The 15,617-nt window shown below is 39.4% G+C and overlaps 2 protein-coding genes, 1 long non-coding RNA gene and 1 pseudogene across 4 annotated transcripts; 3 read left to right on the top strand and 1 right to left on the bottom strand.

The window, feature by feature from the left end:
- The first annotated feature begins 2,978 nt into the window (after positions 1-2,978).
- On the top strand, positions 2,979-4,623 carry LOC126629032 (uncharacterized; annotated as a pseudogene).
- Positions 4,624-8,713: 4,090 nt separating this feature from the next.
- Positions 8,714-10,384, top strand: LOC126628182 (transcription termination factor MTERF2, chloroplastic-like). The gene has a single exon (XM_050297774.1). It carries the CDS (start codon positions 8,831-8,833, stop codon positions 10,016-10,018), a length of 1,188 nt encoding a protein of 395 aa, XP_050153731.1. The 5' UTR covers positions 8,714-8,830; the 3' UTR covers positions 10,019-10,384.
- A 481-nt stretch (positions 10,385-10,865) lies between these two features.
- LOC126628180 (uncharacterized) lies at positions 10,866-14,773 on the top strand. 2 transcript variants are annotated; one of them, XR_007625306.1, is made up of 3 exons: positions 10,866-12,632; positions 12,849-12,952; positions 13,127-14,773. XR_007625306.1 is itself a non-coding variant. In XM_050297771.1 (2 exons), exon 1 carries the CDS (start codon positions 11,412-11,414, stop codon positions 12,621-12,623), a length of 1,212 nt encoding a protein of 403 aa, XP_050153728.1. In that variant the 5' UTR covers positions 10,866-11,411; the 3' UTR covers positions 12,624-12,632; positions 12,849-14,773. The 2 variants fall into 2 exon arrangements, 1 of the variants encoding a protein (XP_050153728.1); XM_050297771.1 differs by having other exon boundaries at positions 12,849-14,773.
- Positions 13,120-15,617, bottom strand: LOC126628189 (uncharacterized). Its single transcript, XR_007625308.1, has 2 exons — positions 15,281-15,617; positions 13,120-13,469 (listed from the first exon to the last, which is right to left on the bottom strand). It is a non-coding gene; the product is annotated as an uncharacterized LOC126628189 (long non-coding RNA).

Below are 15,617 nucleotides of genomic sequence, written 5' to 3'. Positions count from 1 at the left end.
AGGGGTGGCAACGTAAGGAAGTAGCACTTGTCTTATCAACTTGTGGCCACTGTTTGGGTTCTTTTGGGGGAAAATGATTGAGCTGATTTGTAATGTACTAGAGCCGTTTGGCTATTGTAGCATGATTTCCACTCAGTGCTGCAGTACAACAACGAAACTATCATAAAATATTCCACATCCTCTATTAAGATTTATATAATCGCACTCTTAATGTAAACAAAATTATTTATAAAATATTAGACATCGTCTATTAAGATTTACATAATCACATTTTTAATGAAATTAAGATTAAAACTTCTTCTTGAGTGTTGACTGCATGTGTATATAAATAGTCATCATGTGACGATGTTGCAAATAGTTAGTTAAGTACAAAAAAATTCCTATAAAAACAATTAGGGTGCGTTTATTGCACCGGACTATCTCGGACTGGACTAGCTTTAGGGACTAAGCTGGACTGGCTTAGAATAGACTAAATTAGACTGATTTAGTGAAGCGTTTGATGATGTGTCGGACTAAAAAGCAGGACTCATATATTATATTATTAAATTTTATATTTACAATATTTTATCATTAATTTAATCTATATATACTAATATTTTATTATTAAATTATCATTTTCCTTTCTAGAATCATTTATTTTGATCAAGCTTTTAATCCTCTTCCTCTCTCATTTTTTTTGTCCGCTCACTACATCCCTCCCCTCTCTCTCTCCCCTCTACCTCTTTTCCTGTCTAACTCCCTGGGTGATAATCTGATTTTGGATGGTCTCGGATTCGAAGATTTTGTAAATCTCTCTCTTCCTCTTCACTGCAAATATCTTTCTACCTCTTCTATTCCTCTCACAAAATCCCTTGCAAATCTTAAAATCAAACCAAAGAGCAAGAATGAAAATGAAAATTTAGGAGTTGGAGGCAGGATGCATGCATGAGTGGCTCGAAGGTGGGAGATGGGGTTGAATCTGCTTTCGGTTTCTGAGTTTTTTTGGGTTTTCTGGGTCTCTGACTTGGCGATCTTATGGACAGACGAGAGGGAGGTGGGGAGAAAGATAGTGGGAGGGCAAGTTCTCAGGCGTGGGGTGAGGCGAAGTGAGGGAAAGCGGGGAAACGGGACTAGCAATCCCCTCCTTTTTTGGGCTCTCGCTAAGCCCAGTTAACGAAGGATTTAGTCGGCACGAGTCCGACTTAATCCCACTAAACTCAATCATGGCTTGCACCAAACACAGAGTAATAATCCTACCCAAGTAGTCCAGTCCAATGAAACTTAGGGCTGGTTTGGTATTGCTGTGCTTTGAAAAAAAGCTGCTGTGAGAATAAGCGGCTGTGAAATAAATCAGCAGAGTGCTTGGTAAATTTTTTTGTAAAAGTGCTTTTGGAAAGAAAAAAAAAGCAGTATAATAGTGGGTCTTTTCATTAAAGAAGCACTGTAGCTCCGTGTGCTTTGAAAAAAAAGCCAGTTTTCCAAAGCTGCAAATAGCAGCTTCAGCTTTTTCCTTTGATTTCAGCTTATTTTCACAGCAGCTTCCAAAATAAGCCTTTTTTTTCAATTTACCAAACACCTAAAACCCTCACAGCTTTTTTTCATGGGTGCTTTTTTTTTAAGCACCTCACTCCCAAACTAGGTCTTAAGGAGGTCAAACAAACACCCCCTTAAAGTTCAAATCAATCCACAACAATTAATACATTTTAAGTGCTGAAATTTAGGTCTGCAGAGTTAAGTGACATCCACTATTTATAGAGCTAATTTTATTTGTTAGTAGACAAATATGTGAGTTTGAATCCAAATTTTTATTTTTTGTTAAAAGATAAATTTGTTAAATTATATGTTAAATTAGAGAGTTAACGAAATTCGAATTCACGGTGATGTAAAAGCAACATTCCAAGTAGGTCTTAGACTACAATAAGGGGGTGTTTATTTACCCTCACTAAAATTCACTGGACTGGACTGGACTAACTCTTAGTCCAGTCCCGTATTTGTTTCCTGGAAGGCTTAGGTTTAATGAGATTAGCTCTCACTCGCTTCGACTAAAGAAGAGACTAGCGGGTTTTATCTAAACCCCCCAAAAACCATGGGATTGCTAATCCCATCTCCAAAAATGATTGCACGATGCAAGTTTATAAACGCTGCAAGTCCGCAAGCCCGTAAGCATGCTTCTGGGCAACTTCGTTTCCCAGATCTGAAACCCAGCCTCACCGCTACCTAAATCTCAACACCAAAATTCGAAAAGAAAAAAATGCAAAACGATAACAACAAGAATCTTGATAGAAAAATTCTTCCTTATTCTCCAAAATTCCAAGAAAATTTTCCTTTTTCCCATAAAATTTTGGAGAGAAATGGATAGAGAATGGGAGAAAGTAGCTTTGGGAAGAAGAGCAATGGATAGACGAAGACGGAGGAGAGAGTAGTTTTGAGGACGTTTTTGCACAGGAAAAACGATTTTGAAGGTTGTGGTTTTGCAGGACAAATGATGGAATGAGTGTTATGAGGGACAAAACTAGTAAGTAAAGAAAGAACTCTCCAAAAAGAGTCTAGAGAGAGGTTGGATAAAAAATGAAAATACTGTTGAATTAATAAAGGGGACGAAACAAAAGCGTGTTCTAGACACATAAAAAAGGGCAAAAGCTTGAATAAAATATATTAAATTAATAATAAATTATTATTGAATGTGTATTAAATAATATAATATTATAGTTGTTAATTATCATTCTTTTAGTCCATCACTGCAGCAAACGCTTTACTAAGTCAGTCCAGCTTAGTTTAGTCTAAGTCAATCCAGCTTAGTCCCAGAAGGTAGTCCAGTCCGAGATAGTCGCTCCCAACAAACGCCCCTAAGTGTTGCTAGAAGCCTAAAACCCAAAATTTAGAATTTAGCAAACAAATGCTCTCTCAACCCAAGCCCAAAAGTTGCCAGTAAATTTTCACAGAGCCCCCGAAGTTTGGGATTTTCCACCTGAAATTGATCAATGCCGACGCCGTCCAACATGGCAACCCTCTTCAGCCTGAAGGCCGACAAATTGGGGTATTCACTATTTTCCAAAATTACAAGATTTGTTGTCGGAGATGTAAAACCCTCACATTTTACTCTTCAAAACGAGATACTTTGCAGACGTTTCACCTCAGAAATCTCAGAAACCACCACGATTTCATAGTTAATTACCTCATTAATTCATGTGGGTTGTCTCCACAAGGTGCAATTTCAGGCCATCTCCAACTGAAAGGTCCAGAGGGCCAGATGGCTAAAAATAGCCCGAAAACCGTCTCCAACTGAGGGCTAGGCCAGAGGGCTCTAGAATCTAGGAGGGCTCCACGGAGTCGGAAAGGGTTGGCTGCATGCAGCCAACTAGCCAGCCCGGGGTTGGCCATTTTTTTTAATGTTTTGTTATTTCTGTTGGTTATAGCCGACAAGAATGCATTAGATTACTTAATATAAATGTATTACTGTCGGTTATAACCGATAGAAGTACATTTATACAAAAAATTTCATATAACTTCTATTTTTTCCTATAACTTTTATTTTACAAAATTTGTTTCATATTTTTTTTTAAATTCCATTTTTTCCTATAACTTCTATTTCACAAAATTTGTTTCATTTTATTTTAAGTTGTAGTTTTTAAATAATAAATTATGTTTGGCCTTATGGCCCTCTGGCCCTCGGTTGGAGACGATTTTTTGTGACAGGCTAAAACGAGCCCCTTGGCCCTCGGTTGAAGATGGAGACAAATATGGCCATGTACTGTTCATTAAAATATTAATATCTTTGAGAATCTTGGAGGGCCAGAGGGCTAAAACGAGCCGTCTGACCGGCCATCGGTTGGAGATGGCCTCAGCTTCAAGGTGGGTCAAGTTGCGATCCCCGGAAAGAGCAAACTCTGTTATGTCCCTTCTCAGAAACCATGGAGTCTCTGTAACCCAGATTTCCAAGATTGTTAGGTCGTGCCCAGGAGTTCTCAATTATAATATGGAGAAAACCCTTTTGCCAAAGCTTGAGTTTTTCGTTTCTCTTGGAGTTTCAAGGAAGTACCTTGCAAAAACTCTGGCATATGAAACGCATCTTTTGGTCACAAGCTTGGAGAAGCGGATTCTACCAACTTGCCAGTTCCTTAGAAACCTGCTTTCTAAGAAGAACTTCGTTGTTTTTTTTTAAGAACGGTGGCCTGCGGATTTTCTCGGAAGGCCATTCGAAGAATGTGGCTCCAATATTGAGATTTTGAGAGAATTCGGTATGCCCCAATCATGTATTTCTTTGTTGCTGGCTTATTTTCCTAGATATTTAACACAAAAGCCTGAGAATTTTGCTAAAGTTGTGGATGAGGTTAAGCAAATGGGATTTGATATGGAAAAATCAAGATCTGTAGCAGCAATAAAAGCATTATCTAGTGGTAATAGTAAGTCCATATGGAGTCGTAACTGTGAAGCTTATAAGCGGTGGGGTTGGTCAGATGATGATGTTCTCTCTACTTTCAAGCGGTTCCCGCCTTGTATGAATAAGTCGGAGAAGAAAATAATGCAGGTAATGGATTTTTTAGTGAGCAAGATGGGATGGCCGCAAAGATCAATTGTCAAATGTCCGACTATTATGAGTTTCAGTTTGGAGAAGAGAATTATCCCGAGGTTTTCAGTTGTTAAAGTTTTGTTGTTGAAATGATTGATAAAGGAAATCGAAAATGTGAGTTTGTATTATCTGATGAACCCTACAGAGAAAGTCTTCTTGCAGAGGTGTGTAGTCTTCTTGCAGAGGTGTGTGGCCACATATATAGATGAAGTACCTGGATTACTTAGTGTGTATCGGGGGCAAAGTTGAAATCCAGGATGTATGACATTGGCTAGTCAGGAGAGGTAAAAGCCAACTTTTCGATATTGGTTTACTTATGCTCAGTTGTTAGTCATGATCAAAGAGAAATAACAATTGTTCATCTTTGACTCTACTGACTAGATGGTTTAGTTATATATACTATCTTATCCGAAAAACCTGCAGTCCGAGTTGCGTTGTTGGTTCTTGAATTTGGTTGGTCTTCAAAATTGGTTTTGATAGAAAGTACACCTTTACTTGCTTCTTATGGGATTCAGTTTAGTCTTTAGTTTAGTTTAGCTAGCCTTTTTTCAGTGGCCGTGACCTAGATAAAGTATCATTGTGTCGTTGTGAATCACTTTTGCTGTTTTTTTAGCACTTGCCTTAGCAAAAAAAATTGCATCCGTTGTGGCTATAAATTCGGTTCTTGAGAGCATGTCCACCGGAGCAAACATTGCCCAGCACCCAGTCCAAATATCAAGCTAAGGGTCAGTCCATTTACTCCAGCCTACAAAGTTGCCTGACACCCAAACCAGCCCATTTTTGACAAACCCAAGAGCCGGTCTTTTTGGTTGGCGTGTGTAGGGCACTCGCGCGTGGTCGCGAGTAGGGGACAAGGGGGTAGGCGTTGTCAGCCCACTTGTGCTTCAGATGCAGTCAGCGACGTGGCATGCTCAGAGCCGTTGGATTTCCAACGGTAAAAAAATAATTTAATTTTACTTTTAAACTGGACCGTCCGATCACAGATCAACGGTCCATGTTTTTTCCTCAAAAAAAAGAAAAAAAAGGCCCAACGGTCAGATTTATGACCATTGGCCACATGGTAGATCCTTGGCTCTTGGATTTGAATATTTTTCAAATTCAACGGTCCAGATTAATTAATTACATTAAAATTAATTATAAATTTTTTTTTTTAAATACAGTAAAATTTTAAAAAAGTTATTTTTTTTTCTATAAATACCTAACCCTCATCTTCCACCTTATACCACATTTCAATATTTTCTACACTTTCTATACTATCTACATTTCAATATTTTCTACACTTTAAGAGAAAAAAATGTCTTCGTGGAAGCTCATTGAAGATGTTATGTTGTGTGAATGTTGGGTTCACACTACTCATGACCCGATTACTGGTAATTAGATGGATAAGGGAAATTAAAACTATTCACAAAATAATACGTTCAGATAATGACACGTAGTATGACGAGATTGGTTAAAAATTATATCCGAAATTAAAACTATTTTATTTTTTATTCTTTTAGAAAAAATTTAAAAATATTTTAAATGGGCTGGGTGCCAGCGCATTTTTTTAGGGGTGAAGTGCATTGGCCTATTACTGTTCATTTGAGTCTATTAATGTTCACTGAAGTAGATAAATTGGCTGGGTGATGGCACAAAGTCCTTAGGGGTGGACTTGCTACGAGGGAATAGAGATCCCAGGGATTTGTAATCAAGTCATTTTGCGTGGGAAGGATAGAACACTATGGAAGCTCATTACTTATGTCACGGACAATGTGATGCTGGATTCGTTATATTTGCATCAGGTTATTCATGCTGTGAAGTCGTACTTTCTCTACAACGAGTGCACATCCCAGTTCACCTAATTTATGGCCGTGTATGTTGGTCGTGGATAGAGACTGAACCACATAAACTCTGTTGTGCTTGGGTGCTTGATGTCTATTGCTTGGTATCCTTTGTCTTCCTTGTTTGCAATCAACAACTTGGTACTCAAAGTTATAATCTCTTCCACAATTCTTCTGGTGCAATTCTTCAAAGGTAATCGAAAACCCGAAACAGCCACAAAGCAAGCTCAAATTGTCCAATGAAACTTTCTTCTTCTTGTTTTATATTTATAATTTTTATTATTCGTGGTAAGTTGATCTGTGTCGCATTTGAATTCTTCAAGGGTAATTCGTATCTGTTGTTGCCTTTGTCAGAAAATGTGACACTCCTCTGATTCAGAACTTACAATACAAGGAAGACAGTCTTTCTATAGACTCCTCCTTTTGGGCCTGTTTCATTGTAATTTCTTTACCTTGTGCGGGACTTTTTTTGGTTATTTTTACCTTGTGCTTGCTTCAGTTTTTCTCCCATGCGCACACGAATCGTGTGCATGGGCAGCACATGACCCGAAGATTAACGTGGGTGGCAATTGAATATCCATGCCATGGTAACGACGTTGATGCTCAACAGAAATTTCTTGGTACGAGTTGATACATGGTATTAGTACATCAATATAACGTTGTTAAGATGACATTAATATTTGATTATTATATCGTCATCTACGCCGCTCTTTCGGGTTATGTGCAGGAAACCAACTTACATGGTACAAGTACACAATCACATGACATCCCGTGTCACAAAAACAAGAATATGTAAATAAATATTTACGCGTATTTATTTTATTGATACAAGACGCTACCGTACCGGTTCACATAAGTCCTCAATGCGAAGCCCATATAAAGTTCGTAATTTTTAAATGTCAAAGCCTAATGTATCCCACACCTCGAAGAATTGCACTAATTCCCAATTAAGCTTGAAAAGGCTTAAGCCCAAATAGCATTTTCGTACTATTTTGCACTTTATTCAACCAAGAAAAAAAAAAGAGAGTTTTAACAAAAAGTTCATGATACATTTCACATTAACGAAAAATCACATTTTTACATTAAAAAGTCAAACCTGGTACTATTTATTTTACCATTTATTTTGTCCTTATTATTAAAACTAAAGGCCTCGTTTGGCACGCCGTATAAAACACCGAATAGGATAAATAATACGGGAGCAGTTGTTTGGTGCACTATCGTACTAAATAAGCACCCGCTTAATTATCCGGTCTATCAAATTTTATACGGTTGACACCGTACTATTGAAACACCACAAAAGCTCGGGATAATTAGTCGGGGCGCTATCCCTTCCATCTTCACGACCGCCACACCAAACCAACTGCGTCCGTGCTGCAGATGTCTTGCTCCTGAACTTCTTCAAGCATTGGATCCACATGCTGGTAGTCTAGATCCAGATATGGATCCATTTCTACGACCAGAGTTCAGATCCGGATTCTCCATAGCCTTTAGGTTCGAGAGCAGCCTCGCCATCCTCCCTGCTCACCTCGGTCTCTCAGTCCTGGAGCTTGCTCACAGACCTCGCAGGGGCTAGACGTAGGGTGATGAGAGTCGCAGTTGACGCAGAGGAAGACGGAGTCGAAGCGACAAAATAGAGTTGTCGTCGCCGATTTTCACAAGTAGCAAAGCTTCGACGCCAGAGTGACCGGATAGAACTCGGCCCTCTTTCTCTCGCCTTCTCTCTGCATCATCGTCCTCCCTATCGCCATCGCCGTCCTCCGCGTCGCCATCGCTCTCCTAGTCCTCATCGTCTTCTCCTTGTGGCCTTCCTTATCGCCTACTCGTCATCCTCCCTACAACTGGGTCTTGCAAAGAAACATGATGCAGTAGAGATGATTTCAATTTGGGGTTCTTCTGCAACTGGCTGTTTGAATTCATTTGGGATTCTTTTGCAGTCGGGGAAGAAGAATAAGGGAGAGAGACGGAGGGAGTTTGGGGGTGCCGTGGGGAAGAATTATTTGGGATGCTTCTGCAGTCGGGGAAGAAGAAGGAAGAGAGAAGGAGGGAGTTTGATGGGTGCAGAGAGATCTGTGAAAAAAGAAGAAGATGATTTCACTTTTTTTTAAAGTTTTATTCCTCTTATCCGGTATAATACCAATTTTAAGTTTTATTCATCTTATCCGGTATAATACCAAACACAGTATAAATAATACGGTCATTAATCCGATACTGCACCAAACGCTCGACTAATTTAGTCAGTACTGTCCGGTGACTATTTATCTTATCCGACATAAATAGTTAGTACAGTCCGAGCTGCCAAACGAGACGAAAGTTTTCAAACCATTTTCCTCGGTTTTCTAAAAAAACAAACGTGAAAGAGAGGGAGAGCCTCTCCCGACAGAAATGCTAAAACCCTCTGAACGGAAGCGCGGCCGAGGTTTTGGACTTCCCACTTGAAATTGGACATCGCCGGGAATCTAACATGGTAAGCCTCTTCAACTTGGAGGCCGCCAGATTGGGTTATTCTCTATTTCCCAAAACTAAAAGATTTGTTATTGGGGTTGGGGATCTAAAACCCTCGGATTTTGATTTTTCTCTTCAAAGTCTGATACTCTGCAGACACTTGGTCTCAGAAATCTCACAAACCCACCACGATTTCACAGTCAATTACCTCATAAACTCTTGTGGGTTGTCTCCGGAAGGTGCAATTTCAGCATCCAAGCGGGTCAAGTTGCGATCCCCGGAAAGAGCTGATTCTGTTCTGTCCTTTCTCAGAAGCCATGGATTCTCTGCAACCCAGATCTCCAAGCTCATCAGGTCACGCCCGCAACTCCTCATGGGCTATCCGGAAAAAACCCTTTTGCCAAAGCTTGAGTTTTTCATATCTGTTGGAATTTCAAGGGAGGAGCTTGCAAAAACTTTTGCTTCCGTTCCTGCTCTTTTGGATGTGAGCTTGCAGAAACGGATAAAACCCACTTGCCTTTTCCTTGGGAATCTGCTTTCTGGGAAAAATTTTGTTGCTTTTTTGAAGAACGGCTCGCGGATTTTCCTGGAAGGCCATTCGAAGAATCTGGCGCCGAATATTGGGATTTTGAGAGAACTAGGTATGCCCCAATCATGTATTTCTCTGTTGCTAGCTCATTTTCCTAGCTCTCTAATACGAAATCCTGAGAATTTCGGCAAAGTTGTGGATGAGGTTAAGCAAATGGGCTTTAATCCGGAGAAATCAACGTCTGTGATGGCAATAAAAGCTTTGTGTAGTAAGTCCATATGGAATCATAATTGTGAATCTTATAAGAGGTGGGGCTGGTCAGAGGACGATGTTCTCTCTGCTTTCAAGCGGTTCCCACATTGTATGACCAAGTCGGAGAAGAAAATAATGCAGGTAATGGAATTTCTAGTGAACAAAATGGGATGGCCGGCGCGAGTTATTGCCAAATACCCAGCCATTGTGAGTCTCAGTTTGGAGGAGCGAATAATCCCAAGGTGCTCGGTTGTTAAAGTTTTGATGTTGAAAGGATTGATAAAGGAAATTGAAAATGTGAGTTTGTATTCTGTAATGCTCCCTGCAGAGAAATTCTTCTTGGCGAAGTTTGTAACCGGATATATAGATGAAGTACCTCAGTTGTTGAGTGTGTATCAAGGAAAAGTTAAAGTTGAGGATGTATGATGTTCGTAGCTCCCTTGATGTAGTATCGTAGATGCAGCACTGCTCATTGACATTGGCAGCAGCTAGCTTTTGGCTCAGTATATTTTTCTAGAGATGAATTCAATTGGTAGCCATGGATGAAGAAAGATGAAATTCATTTTTTCGTCTTCCCGTTCCACTGTCTAGCTGTTTTTGTTATACGGATACTCTCTTATTTGAAATTAACTTGAGATTTCACCTGCTCTGCTCTCAATGATTGTGGTGCATTCAACTATATGATCAATGGTCCTTGATGTTGTTCATCTTGGAATTGCCTTCGGCAGAATGTACACATATGTTGCTTCTTTGGTTTCAATTTAATCTATAAGCGATATGATGATATCTATACATATGGATCTTATATATATCGTATAATGAGTGAAAATATAGGAATCAAAATACGCCAAATAACTCATGTTATGCTATTCTTTGTCTCATATATCAAATTTTAAGATGTGTAAGATATCAGTGTCTGATATATCAACTTTTGTCTGTGTCTTTGTCCCTGTTCTGCTATGCTAGTTGTTATCCACAAATAGCTAGCCTTATTTTCAGTGACAATGGTTGGGTGGTCAGTACTATTCTCCATTGTGATTCCCTTGTGTTAGCCTACTTTGCAAGGCCATAAGGATCTTAATATGATCAATGTTGCATCCACACTGTTTTGTTTGCACTGTCTTTACCCTCTTTGATTTAAAGGGTAAAGACATTAAAGGTCTGAAGTGGATCCAATTCCGTTGACTTGATCTTAGACTCATGCATGCAAAAGCTAATCTGAATAAAGGAGAGTTAGTGTTATTCACATATCCCTTTTTATCTCTTACATACTCTTAATTTTTTGCTGTCAAATCGAATGAATTGAAGAAAAAATAATAATAATAATAAAATGTGTGTGCATAGTAAAAAGCGTGTGTGGATAGCGCCACTTTAAAACTGAGATTAGTTTGTTTGGCCTTGTTTGGTAATCCAGCTCCTCTACTTGTAATAAGACTAAACATTTTTTGTTATGGTGGTGTTAGACAAACAGCTGTTGTGCATTTCTCCCAATTTTTTACCGTTGAATCGAATTGGAGAAGATCATGTGCTATCTACACACTTATTTTTATATCCCATAAACTCCTTGTTAATTTATATCATTTGATTTTTTTTAATAATTCATTTGATCTGATAACCGAAAATTAATAAGTTTGTGTTGATGGTTAAAAATAGTGTATAAATAGCACAATCCACTAATAAAAGATGTGCGAAGTGAAAAGATGTGTGAATAACACCACGCAAACCGAAAACCCAAAAGACTAAACGGAAGAACAGGAAAGGTTTTGGGGGCGTTTCCATCCAATTCAAAATTTGAAATTCATCGTCTATCTATATTGACATGGGATCGCTCTCCAAATTGAAGGCCCTCGCCCTCCGATTGGGTTATTCTCAATCTTCCAGTTCCAGTAGAGTTGCTTCCACATTTAAACGATTTGTCTCTGGAGATCCGAAACCCTCACATTTTCCTCTTCAACATCAGCTGCTACTCTGCAGACATTTCACCTCAGAAACTTCAGAAAACCACAACGATTTCACAGTCAATTACCTCATAAGCTCATGTGGGTTGTCCCCAGAAGATGCAATTTCAGCCTCCAAGAGGGTCAAGCTGCGTTCTCCAGAAAGACCAGACTACGTTTTGTCCTTTCTCAGAAACCATGGATTCTCTGCAACCCAGATCTCGAAGATGGTCAGGTCATTCCCAAGACTTTTCCAATTGCATCCTGAGAGGACCATTTTGCCAAAGCTTGAGTTTTTCACTTCTCTTGGAGTTTCAAAGGAGGACCTTGCAAAAACTCTGGCGTATCAACCGAAGATTTTGACTGCGAGCTTGAACAACCGGATTCTACCCACTTATGATTTCCTTCGGAGTTTGATTTCTAAGAAAAATGTCGCTTCTGTTTTCAAGCACGGCTCGCGGATTTTCAAGGAAGGCCACTCCAAGAATGTTGCCCCAAATATTGAGATTTTGAGAGAATCAGGTATGCCCTATTCCTGCATTTCTCTGTTGCTTGCTCATCACCCAAAAGCTTTAATGGTAAAGCCTGAAGAGATTGGTAAAGTTGTGGACGAGGTTAAGCAAATGGGTTTTAATCTGCAAAAATCAACTTCGGTGCCGGCAATAAAAGCATTGTGTGGTAGCAATAGGTTTGCATGTAATCGAAATCGCCAAGTTTATAAGAGGTGGGGATGGTCTGAGGATGATCTAGTCTCTGCTTTCAGGAGGCACCCGATATGTATGATTGTGTCGGAGAAGAAACTAATGCTAGCAATGGAATTTTTAGTGAATAAGATGGGGTGGCCGTCGGTAATGATTGCCAAATCCCCAGAGGTCATGTGTTACAGTTTGGAGAAGAGATTCATCCCCCGCTGCTTGGTTGTTAAAGTTTTGTTGCTGAAAGGATTGATAAAGGGGATTGAAAACGTGAGTTTGAGTTCTGTGGTGGTGCCTGTAGAGAAGTTGTTCTTGGAGAGGTATGTGGCCAGATATATCGATCAAGTACCTCAGTTATTGAGTGTGTATCGAGGAAAAGTTGAAGTCCGGGATGTATGATGTTCGTAGGTCAAACGAGTTCAGATGCAGCGCTGCTTGGTTGTTAAAGTTTTGTTGCTGAAAGGATTGATAAAGGGGATTGAAAACGTGAGTTTGAGTTCTGTATTGGTGCCGTCAGAGAAGCGCTTCTTGGAGAGTTATGCGGCCAGATATGTCGATCAAGTACCTCAGTTATTGAGTGTGTATGAAGGAAAAGTTGAAGTCCGAGATGTATGATGTTGGTAGGCCAAACGAGTTCAGATGTTGTAAAAATTTTAGACGCCTCGATGCAGATGCAGATGCAGCGCTGCTCATTGCCGTTGGTAGCAGCTAACCTTTGGCTAAGTATTGTAAGTTTGTGTCCTTAACTTGTCTGAGTTTTCACATTGTAGGTTGTGTCGGATATCATTTTCATCGTATAATAATGGTTGAAGTCGACTGTGTTTATTAATTTGGCTTAATTGCATCTCATTTGAACGTCTCCCTAAATTTCCTGAAATGTGGCTGTTTATTTGCATTGGCAGAAAGAGATCCAATTGCTTATTTACATTGGATTCACACAGAAACGTAGACTTGCAAGGATGCAATGTCTATACAATTAAGACATATGATACATAAAGAAAAACGTAGACTTGAAAGGATGCAAGTGTGAGGTGATGAATTACAGGTAAAAGGGATAGAGGACTTACTAAGAGCTATTTTAACAATTGAATTAGCTGGATGACCCAACCTACAGTGCCATAAAGTAGAAGAAACTTTTTGACCTAAGTATGCTGCTGGAGAATGAGGTGAAGGTTTGAACACTAGAATAGGGTAAACTACATTGTTACTCAGCCCTTGAAATAGAATCTTTTGGGTGACCTTGTCCTGCACACAAATAGAAGAATCATCAATGATACATCTGCAATGATTATCACGACACAACTGATTCATTGAGAGCAGATGTTATGACAACTGAGGAACATGAAGTACTGAATTTAATCGAAAAGTATGAGACTTAGTATGAAGATTAGATCTGCCAATATGTGCAATAGGTAAACCTTCACCATTGGCACCAGTAACAGTATTTGTAGAAGGATAAGGCGCAGCCATCTGAAGATTAGAAAGATCAGATGTCATATGATCGGCAGCCCCAGAATCAAGCAACCAAAACTCTTGTTGTGGAGCTGAAGATGGTCTAGTAGTTCTAGCGTTCAGTGCAACTGGAGAGAATGATTGAGGAGCACCACCGGATGAATGATATTGTTGAGGTGAAAAGGCAGTATGAGGTGGATATGGAGATGAGATAACAAGGGATGGAACAAACTGAGAACCAGAAGCCTGTGAGATTGAATATCCCTGAGGATGTGGCTGATACCCTCGTGAAGGAATGAAAGACTGAAAATTGAAATTGTTTATGTCAAAACATGTAGCAGCAGTATGTCCAACATGATGACAGATTTGACATCCATTTTGATAACAATTCAAAGCAGAATGCCCTTTCTTGTCACAAATTTGGCATTTCTGAAAAGGTTGATAAGCCTGAGGTGATGACATTTGTTGTCCTGAAGGCTGAACACCAGATTGAAATCGTTGAGGATATGACGGACCTCCCGAGAATTGAGATTGAGAAGGTTGAGATCCGGAAAAAAAACTTCTTGTCTTTGCCTTTGTTCTTCCAATTGTTTCCTTGGAAATTGTTGTAAGACCCTGAACCAGTTTGAGACACAAAAGCAATGGTCCAGACACAGGCAGTTGGGAGAATTGATTTGGAAAAGGCATTTGTTGAAGTGACTGTGATTCATGAAACTGTGAAGAACCAGAAAAAACTACCCATATGTGTGCCAGATTTGGAAGATTGAGCTAGCATTGTAGACATCAAAGGAACTTGCTTTGAAACTTCTTGCAAAGTGGACTCCAAGGACATAAGAGTTTCACGACCACGAATCACAGACTTGATGGTGTTATACTCAGAAGGTAGGTCTCGAAGAGCCGCAATCACAATATCCTCATCAGATATGAAAACCCCAACAGTAGGAAGTTGATCTCTGGTATCATTAATTCTTTGAAGATACTCATCAATTGATTCAGACCCTTTCTGTATATGTTGCAAATCAATTTTCATTTGAATTATACTAGTCCTGGTCATGTACGCAAACCGTTCTCTAAGACTAAGCCACATTTCTTGAGAACTCTGACATCCAATCACACAAGATAAAACAACAGTGGACAAAGTAGCATTAAGAATAATCATCAATGCTTTATCATGAATTTTCCACAACTTGTATGCATCATAAATTACAGGCACATGATTATCAACCTCCCCTTCAGATTCAGAATCAACAAATTTGGTAGGACACGGAATGGATCCATCAACAAAACCACGAATTCCATTACCATCTAACAACAACTTCATTTGAAAATTCCAAGTCACATAGTTAGAGTCATCTAACTTCACAGTAACAGTATTACCCACACTTGGAATCAGAGAAGCAATAGGCGATTGTGTAAGCATTAACCGAGCAAAGGTAACCATTGTGAAGATACAAACAGATCAATCATAGCACAGATAAACAAATCCACAGAAACACAGAATACAGTAGGAATCGTGAACAACAATTCCCAAAAATTAGGGTTTAGACGAACAAGAATCAAGAATCAAAGGATTAAGAATCAACAAACAAATAGAAGAAAATCACCTTCGTGAACTTTGACGACTCAACACCTCGATAAATCCCCAAAAACTAGGGTTTCAAAGGAACTCCGACGACGACGACATCGACTTCACCGACAATCACCACGAACAAACACCCGCGACTCCACCAACTCCAACGATTATATGTTGCTACAGAGCAACAAAGGCAACGCTCTGATCAAACAACACGAAGAAGCAGATGAGCGGAAGCAATAAGATCATCAATCGATGGCGCAAGCCTTGATCAACTCTGATACCATGATAACTATAAGAAAATGTAAGAGCTGTGAATTGTAGAGAGGGAAAGTAAAGAGAGAGTTTTGTAAATTGAATTATTATTA

The sequence above is a fragment of the Malus sylvestris genome, chromosome 7, assembly GCF_916048215.2.
Source record: "Malus sylvestris chromosome 7, drMalSylv7.2, whole genome shotgun sequence".
NCBI lineage: Eukaryota > Viridiplantae > Streptophyta > Magnoliopsida > Rosales > Rosaceae > Malus > Malus sylvestris.
This window is presented reverse-complemented; position numbering and strand designations above follow the sequence as displayed.

Coding starts and splice junctions, on each gene's coding strand:
- LOC126628180 (XM_050297771.1), top strand. CDS start 11,412: ATGGGATCGCTCTCCAAATTGAAGGCCCTCGCCCTCCGATTGGGTTAT.
- LOC126628182 (XM_050297774.1), top strand. CDS start 8,831: ATGGTAAGCCTCTTCAACTTGGAGGCCGCCAGATTGGGTTATTCTCTA.